The following is a 20,392-nucleotide window of genomic DNA, read 5'->3' as shown; positions in this document are numbered from 1 at the left end:
TCTCCGTTCAGCTACGATTTTGTTTCTTCGTTCAGTGCACCACTTACAATCAGTAGGGCGAATTACAAAGTCGGCATAAATAAATGTATTTTTCACACATGGATTCCAACATGTGAGAAAATTATATCAGGTTTACTATAGATTTCATGTCCCAAACCTCGGTCCGCAGAAGCCATGGAACTAGAGAGCAGAAAATTATTGTGGCAATGTGAGACATTTTCATTCGTCAGGCATTTAATGCTTCTTGTTCCTGGCCTCTGGTCTTGAAGATGGTGGCCATATTTGTGCTCTTAAGGTGCAGTTGATATCCACGGTCTCGACCATTGATCTCGAAAACATTTTGACAGATTTATTATTTCCATGTTTCGATACAACAGTTACTGCCAGGCTATGTTAGGGGGCGCTTCTTTGTACCGTGTGGCTCTCTTAAGAAAGCAATCCCCAACAACAGTCAGAAGCAATTACCCAGCTCTGGAGTGTTACCCCTGGAGCAAGTCTCTGTGACAGGGGACGCGGGAATTGACACAACACCCAGAACACCAGGTTACCAACCTCTGCCACAGAGAGCCGCTTTACTCGGCCAGCCTCTCAACACCCTCTTCTGGCACGGAGGTATAAATGAATTAGATGCTCTGGCAAAGCTGGGATGAACCCTGCACAGGAGTGATGGCAGCCATGCAGCCCTACTCATATCACTGGCTGACCTGGCTCTTCCACATTGATTTATTAAAATATTTCATCAATAATCCATTTTCTGTGGCGATTGTGTCTTGCAGGTTGCTTCTATCTTGAACCGAAGAGCAGCATCTCAAAGCAGATCTTTTTTACATTGCGTCTGGAAAAAAAAAGGAATAAGCTACACCCTGTTGTGAGAGATGAAATAATATTTATATGATTTTAGATGTTTCTTCATGTTATTACATGCCAGGCATCAGCCTTTGTCTAACCTCTTGTCCGCCATATTGGATGGTGTCATGTATTGCAGATTTTTCTGCCTTCATTCAAAAAAAAAACCAAAAAAACAACAGAATAGTCTTAGCGAGTTTTAAGATTTAGTCTCTCTAAACTATTGACAGATTTGTTTGTGCAATATTGTAAGCTGAAACTCTTTTTTACAACCCTTCCCTGACCAAATGCAAGGATTCCTAATTTATGTGTGCTGAATCTAAAAAGTCCCAAATGTTTTGTATAACCACAACATTAAACCACACCCATCAACTATGTTAATCATAAGGCTACGTATAAACATTTATTCCTCTCTTTGATAAGAGGCTTCTGTTTATTTCCCCGGGGTTTATATACAGTTCTGTTGACAGAGCATAAAATCAGGCAACAGAAGCTGTCTGCTGCTGATGAGGGCTGGGCAATTCCTGGGCGAGGAGATAAGAGGACTAACCCCCACCTCATGTAACCCCTGCTCTGTCAAGACCCTCCTTTTCACCAGCCCAACCCTTAAGACAGCTCATTACTTATAAGTCAGAAAACTGTTGCTTTTTAAGCAAGGGCAAAATAACTTCAGTAAATACCTTCATGCTTTACATGTATGTAATTTATAATGTGTGTTTTTCATGTGAAACGTCTTGGTAGTTATTTATTCTTTTCATACATGTTCACACGTTTTTGTGGGAAAGATGTTTTCAACATATTTATAACACGGACATTAATCTAAACCTTTCATGGAATTATTTTTTTAGAGAAATTCACGTACATGAGCATAACTAAGTAAGGAGAATCCTGCCTTTTTGACATGACTTGTCAAATTTAAACAAAACAAAACCAAAAAAAATGAGAACAGTTCAAATTTATGAACCAGTCAACCTCCGTTTTCACTTCTTGGCGTCTTCATATATTCATTTTACCTTTTTTTTTTTTTTTTGCCTATTTTCTTTGGCTATGGCGATGTATGAATACTATGTAAAGGTGAGAGCGAGTGCCCAGCAAAGGAGCTGATCAACACGTGTGAGAAAACACGGCTTTTCTTCGTCTCTTTGCACAGGGATTATGGGACTTTGATATTTGTCCTGTGGCCCTGCAAACACTTCCACTGAGCAGATCAGATCACCTTAGCCCTGAGGCCTGATTTGATTTTGACTAGGATATACAAAGCTTTCATTTCAGTCGAACAAACAAAGAAAAATAAAAGTGAACAAAAGATAAAATTCATCAAATTTTTACCGAGTTTCAACCCTTGTTTTTTTTGTCTCACATTAATCTGTTGGGTTTTTTTTTTTGTTTGCTAGCTGGCAACACCCTGCCAGAGTTTTGTCCCATATGTGATAATTGATTAAACTGCATGATCTTGACTCGATCATGGGTAGGCTTGCTGTAAAATTGACACGAGTAAAACATTCTATTTGATAGTTTTAAATTTGCTCAGGTATGTGTTAATTGGCTGTATCTGTATTTGATGTGGTTGATTAGCTGTGGTGAGACTGACCAAGTGAAATACCTGGGACAACTGTGATAATTATTCAAAAAGGGGACAAAAAATTGGGTGAAATGTGTGCAACCGCTATCAGCCAGTATGTCATGTTGAAACACTGTCACAAATGTTTCACTGTTTTCCCACTGAGGGTTAACCCTGGCCCAAAGTTAGCAGCCTCTTGAGAAATGAGGGAATAGCATGGCTCTGCAAACCTCCTGACCACAAAGCCCAAGCAGAGCCTTTCTTACCACAAATCATTACGAGACAACACGCTTCAAGTTAAAATCACTTTTAAACAGGCGGTTTGGCATCTGATTTAATTTGAAACGCACATATTTTATATGTCCAGGGAAGGTTGCATCTGAGGGAAAGCTGAGCAGTGTCAACAGGCCAAAGGTTATATACTCTTCTCCCACGGTAGATAGGTCAGAATTTACATATCTTTTTTTCATGTTCTTTTTACATCGGCCAAAAAAAAAAAAAAATGAAGAAAATCCATAACATAAATAACTGTTTTGGGAATCTTTTCCTCCATATAGTTTTGTCTGATTTTTTGTTTATTTGTGTCAAGCCCACTCCTTACTTTTTTATTTTACATGTTTATTGCAGATTTTTTACAACAGCAGTTTTTGTTTTTTTTCTTTGCCGTCTGAAATAATGCTCGAATTTTTATTTTTGTGTTAGAAAGTTTCTTGGCAAGAAATATTTCAGTCTTCAGCAACACATCGTGTAAAATAATAATTACTTCATCTACAATTGTTATGAGTGCTACAGATCTTGGATCTACAACATTCTAGGAAATGAAATAGAGAAAATGAGTCTCCTTGAGCAATAATAATTAAATACAGTTTGTTATTTATATCTAGAAATCCTCATAAAATACAGGGTGTGATTTTTTTCTTTCCATTCTCGTCTAGCGCGAACTCATTTGTATGTGCCGCTTTTTTTTTTCTGAAAGTTTTTTTCTGTCTTTTTTTTGGCAAGGCTGGTGTAACACAGTAAAGTTGAGTCGCTGGTCGCAGTGAGGTGTAAAGTGTTGTAGTAACGTGCTGGCTTCACGCCTGCAGTTGTTATGCCGAATCATTCTGGACAGGTGACTATCTGGGTATCTCCGGATACATATATCAGAGAGCGGCCGACGATAAGGGGATAGACCTGGCCCTGGGACCACGGATGCTGGGTGAATGATGAACCCACAGATCACAGCCTCTTCTTTATTTACCCCTTCTTCAGCTACATCTTGCCCATCAGTTTTAAGCACCCAGCCAGCCTGAGATTCATTAATGCCCCCCAATGATTAATCCAAGAGTCATAGCACAGAAATTTTCTTGCACTTTTTGCCTAGGCTGGTCTGGTATCTATGTGTGGCATTACTGCTATTTGTGGCCCTCTAGTAAAACGATCTGACACATTCCTGGGCTTCGGCTTTAATTTCATCAGCTATATTCGTGACCTCTGACCCCAGCAGGAGCTATAACATGGATTGTGGCTTGGAGAATAGAGACAGCTTGCCAGGGGGAAACAAAAAAACAAAAAAAAAAAAACAGTAGCCGCACGAAGAAGAAAAAAAACTTATGTTACAGAATTTCTGTGGCTGAAGGGTACTTAGAGTCTGTAAGAAATGTCACGGGGAGTGGTTTGTTCTAGTGCCTTTCTCTTAATGCCGTTTTTGTTTTTCCGGTCTCGTGTAGTAGACCCAGTAATCAGAGGGAGGAGGAGAGAGATAGATTTCTTGGCAGTGAGATATGACTCATTGGGAGGCTTGCGGAGGCCATATGTTGATGGGGTTTCGTATAAACAAAAATAAATTAGCAGTCAAGAGTTTCAGACAATGGCAATTACACCAGGCACATATGCAAAATATCAGGGACATCCTTCAAAGGGAAGTGCTGGGAGAGTTGATAGGATTTTTGAATTTGGAACATGATCTGGACCCTTAACACAGGGATTGGTAGTGGGAAGGGTGTTGCTGTAGGAGTTAGGCCTGGTTTGGTAGTAGTAGGAGCAGTTTCTGTAGAGCAGTAATTAACTCTTATCTGATATATAGAGGGATGGATCTTTATACATGAAGGTTTAGCTGACATTGAAACTCTCACAGCTGAAGACCGCGGTATGTATCATATCCAAGGGATACAGGATTAGGAGCTGAATCATATGTGTGTATCAGTCCCTCTTCAGAAAAAACTTCTGTTGCAAGACTTCTCCCTGCCAAAACAATGGGAATTGAGCTCAAGGGCTGAATCTCTCTGCTTGTCTGAATTTGAGTCCCAGGCTGTTTCCAACAGTGCTAGGAGGCGTCATGTAAACAATAATGGGAAGTGGGGAATATAAGTGGTAACATATGAAGGCCATATCCTGTTAAGGCCTTCACTTTTCCATGTAATCACAGGCGACTCATTAAGATCTTCCTCTTATTAAAACATAATACTTAAGGACCTTTCCCATCAAGCACTAGTCTTTATTTGAGAAGCCCACATAGTAGTGATTATATATGCATGGGGGTTGTATGCCACTGTTGTAAGTAAGACCGTAGTGTGCACGCCCGCAATTTGGGATTTAACAGCTTGGAATGTGTGTACCAGCAGTTTTTTGTGGATGATATCACATCCTTATATAAGGCACAGGTACTTTTGGAGAGCATGTTCTGAGAAACATGTAAATTAGGTCACTAGGGTTAATTTGCATTACTTGTACATGCATGAATTAATTGTTTCCCTGGATTTGTTAGCTATATGTAGCAGGAATTTGAAACGCCAACGGTTCACTGTGCTGGAACTGATAACAAAGCATCTACAAGGTTTATTGTGGTATATTCCATTAAACCATGTGTTGTTTTCATTTAATTTTTGTTGTTTATTCATATTTTTTTTTTCACTTTTTTTTTTTTACAGTGTAAGTAAGTGAGGAATGTTGTTGTTGTTGCAGATGGTGACCGTGAAGAGGAGGCCACAGCACAAGATGGTGAAATTGTTGACAAACAGAGCACAATGCCCAGTCTACTTCACAGTCCCTCGGACATAACCTCCCAGCCAGACGCCACTCTCTCAGCCAGTAGAGCGCCCCCTACCTCGTCTCCATCTCTGAGCTCTGGAGGTAACTCTGCCACACCACGCGGGTCCAACACGCACATCAGCCCCTCGACTAGGACAGGAAACGCCACACTCCGCGACAGTAATGGGAATATTGCAAACAACAACAACAACACGATAGAGTTGGCGACTGGTACGCCAGTTGCCTCTACGAGCTCTGGGTCTTCCATGACTGATACGGCCACAACTTCCAGCAGCAACAACAACAACGTTCTAGGTAAGTACACCTACAGGTACCATATAAATTCCATGAATATTTCAGATCAGACATTGAGTTTTGTTGAAAATATAAAAGTTTTTGTATATTTATTAGTTACATGTAGGCCCTGTCATCATTTCCATACATTTATCTATTCTTTACGTCAGTATATTAAAGTTTTTTGGACATAATTTATATTTGGCAACAATGACAACATATTGTTTCATTAACAGATTCCTGTTAAACTATTAAGATTTATTAGGTTGCCAGTTATTTTAGAGCTTTACGGTAGTTAGACCTTCTCCCACAAGTCACCTGTTTGTTAAGCTGAATGAATTCAGCTGGCAGGCAAAGTGCATTATAGTGCAGCAATAGCTTCTGCTGGACAGCTTAGTGGGCTTGCGAAGAGGAAAGGGGATGGGGGTGCTTGTAAAGTGCATGCTTTTGAACAAGATACATTTAATTGAAAAAATTGGTTTGAGATACATTTATTACAGATAGTGTTGAATATGGTACATGTACTAATGCTGTTAGTCAACAGTTAGAGATTTGTGTGGAGATAATTTAGCATATGATTGTGGTACACCCCCAAGATGGGGCTTGGCATGAGAGTTGGGTGTTATATCTCTGGTTGTAATGAAAATCTTACTATTATGCTAATGAATTATACCTGTTGAGCTGGGGACTGAAGTTCACCTGTGCTGTGTGCTTGTGATGTAAGAGCCTGCATCTTTTTATTTTTTTTTTCCTCATGTAAATGAAGCTGAGAAATTCTGATCAGTTATGGGTATTACCCTTCCCCTCTCTGACACAAACCCCCACTGAGCAACACTACCCCCCCCCCCCCCCCCAACAAAACATCCTAGCATGCTTATGTCTTCTGCCTGTTAGAAGGCCAGGTTGACCTGTGACATGAACTGTCAGGCTATTGCCACCTGTGTGCCAGTTGAGCTAATCACAAATCAGGTGATACTGGTCAGTCAGGACAGACTTGTTGTTGGGCATCTTTCACTCTATTTTGTCTTCACTTCTCATGCTTAGCTACCTGCTAACAAGTTTCCTGCTATGAGTATCACTATGGTATGATTTCATATGCTAGTTTCCATATGTACTATTAGCCACAACCTTCCTGTCTTCAACTGTCATTTATGAGCTCATGAGACTCACTACCTGTATTTAGGTGAGGTAGATGATGGCTTTCCAAAACAAAGTAATGCAACACCTTTCACATGGTTTTATCTCCTATGTAACTTTAGCTTATATAAGTGTAGATAATTCTGTATCTAATTATAATATTCATAAAACCAAACAAAATTTACATGTATTATTATGATTGAAGGTCAAAGCTGGTTATGAAGCTTTTTAATTTGGCCCAGAAATTATTCCTCTTGTGTAGTTTTTTTTTCCCCCCTCCAGAGGCGTTTTCTGTATGATCAGACAGCATTAGCTTTTCCATATGGGAATGATGAGTACTTATGTGGAGATGATATGCTTGGTCGCAATGCCCTCTGATCACACTCATGGTTAGAACATGAAGACATCTGCCCTGTCAGCCACCATAATCCACCCGCTGACTTTCGCTCACATGGTGACCTCCATAAACCCATTGTTGAATTCTGGCAGTAAGCCTTAATGATAACAAACAAGAGCAAAGTCTTGCCACCCTAACCTTTTCTTGTATGCACACTTCATTCGCTAATTATATCAGTTGTGCCTTAGTTCATCTGGGTGGCAGTCAGAGATGCACCCAAACATTATTACATTTACAACCACTTCACCAACATATCAATGCTGCCTTAGCCTTCACATAGAGAAATGTATCCATTCTAGGAAATGTATAGGGCAGTGCATTTTCTGCTAATGTTCTAACACCGTCATCTAAGAAACACAATCAGACATTGGTAATATGGCTGAATCTTGGGGAGTGGGATTTAGGCAACTCTTGAATTTATGTACAGTTCCAAAACAAAAATAATGGAATCCTACATAGAATCATTGTGTACCAGTACGTTAAAATTTGTGGCCTTCTGTACTCACACACACAAATATATATATATATATATATATATATATATATATATATATATATATATATATATAAGCTTGTAATCTCACTGACGAAGAGGGTGATGTGGCAATATGGTAAATCTGCAGTGAAATATCCATTGGAATTTGAAGCATTAAATTCTGCTTTTCATGATGAGGTTTCCTTACGAGGGCAGCAATCCAGGATGTCACTTTCTTGTGGCATTTCTTTTCCACTCCTGTAATCGCAAGCTCATAGACTTGTGCTTTGTACATTTGATTTGATTTGACTTTCGACATGCGCATGCGAATCACTTCGAAGCATTGTATTCAGTCGCCCCTCACAAGCTGCTGGGGGCCGCCTTGATTTCTGGCTAACTAGCCTGTGAATCTAATCACTGGCCATTGTCAGTGTTTCATAAAAGGCCTCGGCATGGTGAGCTTGTGAGGGGGTGCTCTAATGCTGTCACCCAGGTCATCCTCTGACCAACTGCATTGATTGGTGAGCTGAAGACGTTCAGCCCAGAACAATGACACCCTGATACAACTTTCCTCTCTGTCAAAGCCAAGGCTGTATTTGCTTCTTATTAAGAGAATTTTGACCTACAGGTTTATACGACTAATCAATAAGCCATTGAGAGGTAGAGAGACATTCCCTGCATAAAGTCTTAAGGAAGTCTGCCTTAAGACAGGAGGTGATGAGTCAAGTGGCTGTTGTCCACCAGATTAGAAGTAATCAGGGTGACTTCAGGTTGTGCCCATGTCAGCCAAGACAAAGGCAGTGTACAAAACCACACCCACTTTCCTCGCATTGTCAGAGGTTAAGTGACATAAAGCTTGGATTATAACAGTACTTAATATAAATCTTTTTTGTGTTCCATTTTCCTTTCTTTTTTTCTTCGTAATCCGATAAACAAAGAATTTGTGGAAATTTTGCTGCAAATGATTACTTAAAAAGACTTTGCTCAAGATATTTATTCTGTTGTTGGCATGTAGGTGGTTCTGTAATCCTAATTACATAAAAACACAGTTTCCTTTTTTTGCGCTTAAAAAAGTTTTCCAAACAGTTTAATCAATAATTGGCCTATTTCTGCTTTTTTGAAAAAGAAATAGTACTTTTGCTAAGCAATTGAGAAATTACAGTATGCTGGAGATATCAGTCAGTAGGAAGATAAAAAAGGTCAGAGACTGGTAATGAAGAGAAGCCAGGTGTGGCCTACTTTAGCTATTAAAGATAACACCTGTCTTCATTAAGACCTACCTGTAGCTTTTCTGTCAGGTAAATTAATACTTTTTCCAAAATTCGTTTTCATCAATTCATTTCATGTGCAAGGGCTTTAATTTTAATATTCTAGATCCATTTCTGAGTTTGAATTGACCTGTGTGTAAGTATGGCTTAAATTACAGGTGAGGAGGGACCCCTGACCTTCATAAGTTCACCCCTTGTCACCTTTTCCCCACGCCAAACTGTCCCCAGCCTGAAACCAAAGCGGGAAGCTTAGTTATTAAGGTAGAGGAAATGCAACCTTTGTCACTGGCCAGCTCGTTGTAGAAATCAAAACTCAATGAACAAAAGTCATGAGCAGATGCTGTTTTAAGTTTACTAATCTATTCCTTTGACCACTGGGCTGCTATTCTCTAGCAGCTCCAGTCACACACCCAGGAAATGAGAAAGCAAGTTTATTTTGCCGCAATGTTGGAAGAGTATGTACACTTTATTTTAAAGTTAGAACGATTATACATAACACAGTGCAACTAAGATAAGAGGAGGGGGAAAAAAACTTAAAATTTCACTAGTTTTGTACGAAGCAATATTGGCCATCTCGTATGCATAGTTTGGTGATAACCCATTAGAGTTCAGACCTCAGTTGCCAGCGCTGCAAAAAAATGTCATTTTGGATGCATGGTTTGGATGACTTCTTATTAACAGTTCTGAGAAGCCTATCAGAAGTTCTGATCAAATTAAGCAGGTCTAAAACAGATTAGCTGATAGAAAAGGCAGTATATTTCCAAAGATTGGCACATTTTTCATGCTTTGTTCGATTAGATATTATCAGGGACCCTAGCTCCAGTAACATGTAATTGCATTTTTGCTAATTTCGGCCCGTCGTTTTCTTTAATCCACTGTGACCCATCCCCACCCCTTGGGACTTGTGTAAGAATGCTAAGGAATGCAATTATGATGAGAAATGACAGTTTCCTGGGGAATGTTTGAAAATTCCGGCCCTCTGAGCATATATTTGTGTCAGTTGACTGGGTCAAGTAGTGTTCGGATCATGGCTTGATCAGATTCTTAAGAAAGTCAGAAATATCTCCGAGCTGACCATGGTGGGAGGAAAAATTTGTGGTGACATTAATTTGTGTCTGAGTGGGTATTTCTTCTCCCCTGGTCAAATGCTGTTTGGGAAAATGGCATCAAAGCAGACTGATGATAATGGCAGGCTTGGAAAACTAACTTGTTGTCAATTAACTTGTGTCAGCCGTTCTCCCGTTCTAGGTCTCTAACTTGCATATTTGCCCCTTCATTATGCTAAACTAATTTTCGAACCCTAATTTGACGCCGAAACAGACGTATCCACAGGAGGTAATTGGCAATACACTAGCGTAATTATCTCGGCACTAGCTTAACTCCTATTAATTTAAAATTGGCAGGAAGGGAATCATATGGGTGGAGAGAAAGCAAAATCATTAGGTCCGTCATCGGAAGAGGTTAATACGAAATTGACGTAGATTCTCAACTTTTCCGTTCTGCCTATTAACCCAGACTGGTTTAGTTCTACGCTGGGTCTCCTCTGGTTTCTGAGCTAACGGACAACTTGTTAAATGATCATAATGGGCTCCCATACGGGTGGTATTGATTTGCATAAGAGTGGTCGACTAAAACGCGGTAAGCAGCGGGACTGTCTTTGAGCTTTCAGGCTCAGATGGAAGGCTGACCATTAGCGGCAAGTCCCTAACATCATTGTAAATTCCACACCATGCCCTTTCTCTCTCATTTATCACCACCCAGACTCCACGCCTCGCAGACAATCCACTGCTAAACACCTCATTGTTGATTGGCTATTTGTTTTGATAACCTTGTTAGGAGACTTCTGTTTTCAGAAGTTCATGAACATTGTCTGACCATCTGGTATCTGTTCTACAAAAGCCTAACCGCTTGGCTTGAGTCAGAGAAACTTTCAGCCATGGAAGCATTATGCTCTTGAATATGTTAAGGGCAGATTGTATATTACCATGATGCATGGTTATTTCATCATGTTATTTTGTTCCCTTCTTTTTGCTTCTCTTTCAATAAAAAGAGAATTCAAGAGCAGTGCTCACCCTGTTGATATGTTTAAAAACTTTATCATTGCTTCACAAAATTGTGCTTGAGAATTTCATGTTTTCGTTGTATGCTGCAAATGTTTCACTTATACCCTTGAGAATTCAAACAGATGTGATGATTAGCTGTGATTGTTATTGTAACCATCTGTCCTAAGTTGTTGTTGGGGCAAAGTTTAAATGACACTACATCTGTTTGAAGTCAACCCAGTATTCAGATTTAATGGTTGTGTTTTGCCTGTTTGTTGGATATATGGTTAAATAATGTTTTGATGAAACTGCTGCTGTTTGGAATTGTTGTTTAGTTGATGTCCTGTTAAGTTGTAACAATTGTTGTTATTACAGGGGCATCAGAACAGGAGGATCAGGCTCAGGTGTGTCCGTACTGTAACTTCAGCAGTGTAAACGAGATGAGACTAAAGGCCCACGTTCTAACACAGCATGGCCAGGTGCCAAGGGAGATCCATTGCCCTCTGTGTCAAGATGAGTTCAAAGAAAAGGAAAAACTCGAAAAACATTTGGTTCAGGTTCATAATGTAACACCAGAAGGACTTCAGCGACTGTTGGTGATGGTGGACCAGTCTGACTGGATGGTACCGACCAAACCCCAGGCACCGACACCCCCGCATTTCCCTGCCAATGAGAACGATGAAATCAATGTGGAAGCTATTGAGGAGGCAGCCAAGTTAGCTGCAGAGGAAGGTTAGCAGAGGAGAAACACTAATTATGATAAAATAACTTCCCTGTACCGCAGTTTCTGATTTATATTAAACCAGTAAATATGTCCCAGTTTCTGTAGCTTTAAACTCTGAACATTTGCAGTTATCATTTAACAGAGCTAAAGTAAGCCATAATAAAATTAAAAGGTTTCTCTGAATAAAACTTATGCTAACTAAATCAAAATAAGAAAACTGAACTCCTCCACCTATGAAAACGACAGTCATTCTATATTAGCAATATTTAAGTTTGGTGTAAATAAAAAACCTAATCAAAAAAAATCATAGAAATGAACAGAAGTTTGAATAAAGTTGCGTCCTAGTCACCAGTAAGTAGGTTTGTTTTTTGTGTTTTTCAGCTATTGATACAGCTGCTGTCCAAGAGAAGCCAGATGAGGATCAGTATAGATGCCAAACTTGTGCCAAGACTTTCTGCAATATAGATGCTCTGTATGCCCATCAGAATGAGCTGGGGCACTTGGAACTCAAACAGACCCCTCGTGGACCAGGATACCTGTGCTGGAAAAAGGGCTGCAATCAGTATTTCAAAACTGCTCAGTCTCTACAAGTTCACTTCAGAGAAATCCATGCCAAAAGGCAGCAACTTTCAGTAGCTGATCGAAATGTCTACACCTATGGATGCAATCAGTGTACGTTAGCTTTCAAGTCTGCGGACAAACTTCAAATCCACACACAGTATCACCTCATCCAATCCGTGACCCAGTGCAAGCTGTGCAACAGAAGTTTCAGATCCATTGCCTCTCTGAGAAAGCACATCGAAACATCCCATGTTGATGTGAATGACAATGAAAAAGACAAGATTCACGGTAGCCTAGCCGCAAACGCTTTAGCTTTGTTGAATGCTGCTGGCTCTGAAATATTCACCAATTCCAAGACTAGTGAATCTTGTTCTGAGGAGAACAAGGAGAATCCGGAGGGTTCCTCTTTTCAAGGAGAAACGCATAATGAGCTGGCCATGGATATGGACTTCACTACAGAGGAATCCACTAACCAGAGCCAAGACAGAGTTGATGCACTGCCCCCACCAGAGGAGGACAAAGTTAAGCCTGGGGAAAGGTGGAACTTCCAGGAGTACAAAGAAGAACAATTCATGGAGGATTACATGAACAGTCAATCTATCGCTGAAGGCAGCTATGACGACTCCTCAAGAAAATACAAATGTCATCGCTGCAAGGTTGCTTTCACGAAGCAGAGCTATCTGACTGGCCATAATAAGACCCTTCAACACAGAAAAGGAGACAAGCTTAGCTATCCCATGGAGAAATATCTTGATCCCAACAGGCCCTATAAGTGTGATGTCTGCAAGGAGTCCTTCACCCAGAAGAACATACTCTTGGTTCACTACAACTCCGTTTCGCACCTTCACAAACTGAAACAAGTTGCTCAGCAGGGCGGGCAGCCCACTGCCTCATCTACCCCTTCCCCTGCTCCTTCTCCAGCTCAGACAATGATGGTGTCGGCACAGAGTAGCAGCCAGTCCCCAGCCCAAAGCTCTGCTGACTCTGGAGACAAAAAGCCATACAGGTGTAACATTTGCAAAGTGGCTTACAGCCAAGGGTCTACTTTGGATATCCATGTCCGGTCTGTTCTACACAAGACGAGAGCTTCCAGGCTGCAAGAATTGGTAATGGCAGGACAAATTGACCCAACTCAGCCACTCATTGAGCAGCCAGACATGCAAAAGTCTCAACAACAGCAGCAGAAGAAACTCTTGACAGAAATGTTACAGCCAAAACAACTTTCTGAATTAGTTGGTGGAAACCCTCTTGCCACTGGTCAACTATTATTCCCTGGATTCCCAACCAGTTTCCCAAGTATGCCTGGAATTTCCAGTCCGTCTTTGGTGTCTGCAAGCCAGGCACTTCAAACACATTTTAGTCCTGCCCTGACTGCCCAAGCATCACTGGTGTCCAGTTCACATGGAAGCCGGCCATCACTCCCTGCTAACTTGGCCCTTGATGTTCAGAATGGTAAAAATGAAACGGAGTCCACACATTTGACGCAATCTTCAAAATCAGTCACCTCACAGGCTTCTGTTTCCACACCCTCTACTGACCAGTCAAAAGTTATATCATCTGAGCAAAATGAATCGGAACAGAACCGTTCTACCCCTACATCACAACCAAAGAATCCATTTGCATTGGAATCATTTGCACCAAACTCATTGGCGGCTGCAATTCACGACGCTGTGACAAAACAACAGTTGCAGCAGCAGCAGCAACAGCTACAGATGCACCTGGATTCAGTTGGTCAGATGTCAACAGCTGCTGCCATCTCCTCAGTTTCTCAGATGTCAAGTACTTTCCGCTCTCGCAGTTGCTTTGCTAGATTCAAACCTCAAGTTCATAAGAATCTCCTGGAGAACATAGGGTTTGAATGTGTGATGCAGTTCAATGAGTTCAATCAAACATCACCACCCAAAAGGGAGAGAGAAGACAAAGATGAGGATAGTGAAGAGGAGCACGAAGAGGTAAATGGTGAAACCAAAATGGAGACAGATGAGAAAACCAAAGATGAAGAAACCGTTGATGTCAAAGACAACCTGCCCGAGATAAACCGTAGCATCTGTTCCACATGCCATAAGGAATTCTCAAGTGTTTGGGTGCTAAAAGCCCATGAGGAAGAATTTCATCGAGTGATTGTGCCCATCGAAGCTGTGGAAGACTTTGGTGAAAAGTTTAAAACTGACTATGAGAAAAAACAACCCAAGGAACAAGAACAGACTCTCCCACCTCAGGGTGCAGCGTCTGGGAATTCTGCTTCCACTCCTACCCCAGCAACAAGTAGTCCTGTGAGCATGGAGAGCTTGACGTCTGACACTGTGCAACAGAATCCTCTTGACATGGCTCCTTTGTCAATGCCAATGTTTAATATGATGCCAATGCCAATGACCCTCAACATGCCAATGGCAATGAACATGCATCCTCCATTAATACCAATGATGATGCAGCACAACATGGATGGCAGTTTTACTCCTCCCATGTCGATGATGGACCCAAGCGTTCTGTCACAGCAGAAGCAAATACAGCTTCAACAGCAGCAACAACAGGTTTCACAAAACTCAAAAAGGGCTAGAACTCGCATCAGCGATGAACAGCTCAAAATACTTCGAGCTCACTTTGATATTAACAACTCTCCAAGTGAGGAGCAAATCATTGCTATGTCTGACCAGTCTGGTTTACCGCAGAAAGTCATCAAGCACTGGTTTAGAAATACATTGTTCAAAGAGCGACAACGAAACAAAGATTCACCGTACAACTTTAATAATCCACCATCCACTCAGCTGAACTTGGAGGAGTATGAAAAGACAGGAAAGGTCAATACTGAGAATAAGGATGATGCAGATGAGGACAGAGGGAGTGTTGCCTCTACACCGACTCTCCCAGCACCAACAATGAAGGAACAATCAAAGGAAACAAAGACAAGCATGGAGATTCCTGTGAATCTGGGTTTGGTCAAGAGTGAACAAATTGAGCCTCGTCTGCCAATGCCTCCGGTGACATCTTCACCTCCAACTTTAGGGATACCTATGCCGTCCCTGACCTCTCCTGCTTCATCAGAGACATCTGACTTCGCAGATACCAAGATGTCTCCATCATCGGGCTGTAAGCGGGCAATTCGCACTCGCTTTACAGACTACCAGATTAAAATTCTTCAGGAGCACTTTGAACAGAATGCTTACCCCAAAGATGATGATCTAGACCACCTGTCCAAAATGCTTAACCTCAGCCCAAGGGTCATTGTTGTCTGGTTCCAAAATGCTCGCCAGAAAGCAAGGAAGAGTTACGAGAATCAACCAGTGATGGACCTTTCTGCTGAAGATGGATCCCAGAAGGGTGCATTGACCTCAAGAGATACTGTAACATCATTCCCATGCAAAAAGTGCTCTGCAGTCTTCCAGAAACACTACGAGCTCATCAGACATCAGAAGAACAAGTGCATGCCGGAGGAGGACTTACGCTCAAATAATCTGTCCAGAACAGGTGCCTCTATCAGTGGAGATGATGACAGCCGTTCAGATATGTCACCAGATGACCTGAGTCAAAATGCAAGCTCAGATGCCCTGTACAAATCCTATGATACTGACAAGGATGAATCTCGAGACAGCTTGTCTGCTGGAAACTTCAAATGTGAGAAATGTAAGCTGACATTCAAGCACTTCGAACAGTGGAATGAGCATCAAAATGTTCATATGATGAATCCAACTCTCTTCCCACCTTTTCCACCAGGAGAGAGTGCTTTTGCAATGCTACAGAGTGTTGCCCAGCAGCATGAAAATAAAACACCAGTAAAAAGGAAGATGGAAGAATATCTGGAAGATTTGAATGAGCAACCTCGGGACAAAAGGCTGAGAACAACGATCCTGCCAGAGCAGCTTGATTATTTGTACCAGAAATACCAGCTTGATTGTAGCCCAAGTCGCAAACAGCTGGAGAACATATCACGAGAGGTAGGCCTGAAGAAAAGGGTTGTTCAGGTTTGGTTTCAGAACACAAGAGCTCGAGAAAGGAAAGGCCAGTATCGAGCACACCAGCAGCTTATAAACAAGAGATGCCCATTTTGTCGAGCATTGTTCAGGGCCAAATCAGCACTGGAGTCTCACTTGGCAACGAAGCATCCGGAGCAGATGGCAAAAGGTGAACTCAATGTGGATAACATTCCTGATGCCTCCACTGATAGTTTACCATCGACACCTCAGCCACCTATGACTCCAAGCTCTTCAGCCAGCACTCCACAAAACTTTGACTTCAGTAAGCTGATGGTATCCCAGATGGGAATGCAACCATTTTTACCATTTATGTCTCCTGGGGGAATGTCGCTTTTCCCACCAACAGCAGACCCACTACAAATGTCCATGAAAAAGATGTATGAGGATTCCTTGAAAAAGTACATTGATGAACTGAGTGCGGCAAGCCATGTCCAGCAGAGATCCATGGTACCAGAGAATTTGCCAAAGCGTTCGTCCGCTACAGAAACTCGTAGTAGTGATTCCAAGAAGAAAAGTTCAGCAACAGCAGATGATGATGATGCTCCTCTGGATTTGAGTAAGCCTGTGAAGGTTTCCGTTGACTGCGAGAAAATGTCTGAGGGTCCCCCAACCGATGCTAGTGAGAAGAGCTTTGATGACTTTCACACTAACAGACGGCGAAGCAGCTTGGATGACTCCTACTCTGAAACCCATTCTGAAAATGAACTGGATCTTCACAGCTTAACAGGAAGTAATCCGACCTCCCCAAATTCACTTTACGGTAGGCACAGCTCTGGTGGGAAGCGTTACAGGACACAGATGACAAACCTACAGGTGCGTGTCATGAAGACGCTCTTCACAGACTACAAGACTCCAACCATGGCAGAATGCGAAATGCTTGGGAGAGAAATCAGCCTCCCAAAACGTGTTGTTCAGGTTTGGTTCCAGAATGCCAGGGCAAAGGAGAAGAAATCCAAATTGGCCTACCAGAAGACATTTGGGACAGAGGTAGACTTCACCAGACCTCCAGAAGACTGTAACCTGTGCAACTTTAAATACTCCCATAAATACACAGTGCAGGACCATATATTTACCAAGAAGCATATCGAAAATGTTAAAAAGTTTTTGCAGACACAGGCAGAGGCTGAGAGAGAGATGACTGACCCACGGGGAATGTCTCAGATATATCAACAACAACAGCAGCCCCGCGATGGGGACAAAGTCTGTCGGAAACTCTGGGATGACTCCAGTTCACAGATCGCACAGCTTCAGGCCATGGGCTACAACTCATCGTCTGCAGGTGAGACATACTGTAAGAACTTGCGCCCAAAACTTCATAAAATATTACTTTTGATGCTGAAACTTACATTTTTATGATACGATATCATTTTACCCTCCGAACATACTTTGAAACACCTATCTTAGAATCGGCTGAAATGAGTATGTTAACTTAAACAAGTTTATAGTGAAGTAACTAGGCTTGCCATGTGATGACTAAAGAGACTCATCCATTTTTAAGTTTTTGTCCAATGAACATTTTTCTTGTTAAATATTGAAAGTCCTTGCATTATAAGTTTGTTGATAATGGTTGATGTTTTCCCTTTAGCTTTGATGTTCTAAACTAAATCATATTGATGTTTGATTCTAGATAACAAGAAACCTGCTGTCAAGAAAGAGGTCACCAGTACGGTTTCCACCAAGAAGGAAGATATTGGTACATGTAAGTATTTAGCAGAATGAGAATAATGTATAAACCAACAACTTGCGGATGGTATTGGGTTCTTCTGCCCGGTCTCATCCCACCATGAGGCTGGCCAGCACTGTATAAATGAAATATCCTCGAGTACAGCATAAAACATCAGTCAAATAAATAGATAATTAAAAGTATTAAATGTTTGATGTCCCAATGACAGTGAGTGTAACATTCATTGTTAAAAAGTTAACTATCGCTTTTCTGTAGTTGGTTGTAAAGTTTCAACGAGGTGTTTTGCAGGCATAAAAAAATGACGTGTTAATATGAATATGAGTCCAACTTGTATTTGCAGCTAAGCGAAAGACATCCTCCACTGCCACATCATCTGCTGCTAGTGCTGTAGCGGCTGCTGCTGCAGCTGCATCCTCAACTGCTGATGCATCCCTGCCATTGCAAATGATGTCACCATTTGCCAACTTCTTGCCTAGCATGGACCCCAACATGTTGTCTTACATGTATCCTGGGATGCCTGGATTTTACCCTGGCCTAGGAATGCCCTTGATGCAGCCTGGTTTCTTCCCTGGTAAGTGATCAAATGAGTTTCAAGATCACTACATGGGTTCTGTCTGCTGCTCAGTGTGTCTGGCATGCTGTTTTGAAATATACTTTCTGTTCTTTTTCAAAGAAATAACTTATACTGTAATTCTTCAATCTTTTCACATCTTTACAAGGTGTTTATTTAAACATGTTCTGAAGGCTTTATTCTTTTTGTAAAGCCATCACACTTGCCAATCCAACCAATGTAGTTGTATGTCCAGAATAAAATCAAAAATGTGCATAAATTGCACTGAACGTTGCTCTTTCATATGCAAAAAGGTTGTGGACTTATGGTACACACATTATTATAAACTATTTGATTGGAAACTTCAGTATGGTTCTTCCCATGCAACCCCCACAATCACTCCCTTAATATTAGAGATGTGTGTTATCATGACGATAAATTTCACCTAAAATATCATCGAGAACAAACACATCTTTGTGATTTCAGGTGCAGAACACTTATTTGCTGCTTATGATCCTACAACCTATGGGACTCCTCTACCATTGCTGCAGATACCTCAACAAACCATCAAGTCTGTCGCTGCTAAACTCACAGATCCCAACTCGTCTCTAGCCCAGTATACTCAGGATTGTAAATCCTTTGCTGATTTGAAAACTGCTGTAACTAGTGCTGACTACAAACTGGCTCAGGAAGCCACAGTAGATGTGGGTTATATCTGCAAGAAATGCCAGATGGTCTATCCGGGCAAAGAAGCTTGTGATACCCATCAGCGGAGTGTCTGCTTCATGGGCAAAACACCGGACAGTGTCAAAATCCGTCTCAAATTGGAGCAAATTCAGTATGAGTGCAAAGCCTGCCATGAGAAGACATCAACCATTCATGAGTTCAAGGTCCACTGCCAAATGGAGGCTCACAAAACTAAAGCATCAAAGTATCGACAACAACATTCTTCTTCTGCTAGCTCGCAACATCACAGGAAAACCACGCCTGCCTCACCATCATTAACTCTTCCCTTCTCATCGTCACCATTAGCCAGACATGGTTTAATCTCAGAACACCCCGAAGCTATGGCAGCTGCGGAGAAAATTCGGGCGGACTTGCAGGCACGGTTGCTTGCCAATATGAGCCCGAAGTCAACTGTCAATTGCAAGAGAGACTCAAAATCCACATCGCTGCTCGACTCTGAGTCGGACGCTGTGGAGCCTCCAAAAAGAGGCTCTGAGCAGGAAGATGTTCCATCTGAAACGTGCAACAACAACGGTCCTGCTGAGGATCTCAGTGTAAAATCAGAGTGAAGGAATGACTGACTGTGTGAGTGTTGACAATGATCTTTCTATACACAGCTGGCTAGATTTTGCGAACCCTGACGTGAAATATTTCTGGCAGTCTGTTGTGGGTTGAACATTACCTTAATCAAGGTCAATTTACAGTGGAAGTGAAATAATGCAGTCTTTTATTGTTCATATATTGTTTTTTTTTTTTTTTTGCTGGTTGCATTGAAATTGGGCCAATTTGGTCACTATAAATATGTACCTATGAGAAATTATATATATATATATATATATATAATCTATAATCATACATAAATATATATGTAACTGTTTACATTTTGTTGTGCACAAAGACTTTTGTGCTCTGAGGCTTCCAATTAACTCTAATAGTTGAGTCGGATGGGAGGATTTGGGGAAATTTTGACCTGACCTCCCAACCTTATCAATGTGGCAAACATACGGACAACTTGCCTTTGATTCCTAGGACTTCCATATATATGGGTGAAAGTATTACCAGTGCCGTGATTCTGTGGCACTGAATCTTGTGAAAGTATTTTAAACTGAAAACTTACAACTAGATGAAAGGTATAGTAACAATGTGT

At 41.3% G+C, this 20,392-nt stretch overlaps 1 protein-coding gene across 3 annotated transcripts in view; it reads left to right on the top strand.

The window, feature by feature from the left end:
* Positions 1-20,021, top strand: part of LOC135474827 (zinc finger homeobox protein 4-like) — a 110,128-nt gene extending 90,107 nt beyond the window's left edge. For all 3 annotated transcript variants that reach the window (XM_064754435.1, XM_064754437.1, XM_064754436.1), the window contains 6 exons: positions 5,351-5,731; positions 11,405-11,761; positions 12,135-17,564; positions 17,913-17,984; positions 18,310-18,540; positions 19,006-20,021. In XM_064754435.1, coding sequence (XP_064610505.1) covers positions 5,351-5,731; positions 11,405-11,761; positions 12,135-17,564; positions 17,913-17,984; positions 18,310-18,540; positions 19,006-19,814 — 7,280 coding nt within the window. In that variant the 3' untranslated portion in view covers positions 19,815-20,021. The remainder of the gene's footprint in view (positions 1-5,350; positions 5,732-11,404; positions 11,762-12,134; positions 17,565-17,912; positions 17,985-18,309; positions 18,541-19,005) is intronic.
* The last annotated feature ends 371 nt before the right edge of the window (positions 20,022-20,392 follow it).

Source organism: Liolophura sinensis, chromosome 9, assembly GCF_032854445.1.
Source record: "Liolophura sinensis isolate JHLJ2023 chromosome 9, CUHK_Ljap_v2, whole genome shotgun sequence".
Lineage (NCBI taxonomy): Eukaryota > Metazoa > Mollusca > Polyplacophora > Chitonida > Chitonidae > Liolophura > Liolophura sinensis.
The sequence above is the reverse complement of the archived record's forward strand: the minus strand, read 5'-3'. Positions and strand labels throughout refer to the sequence as shown.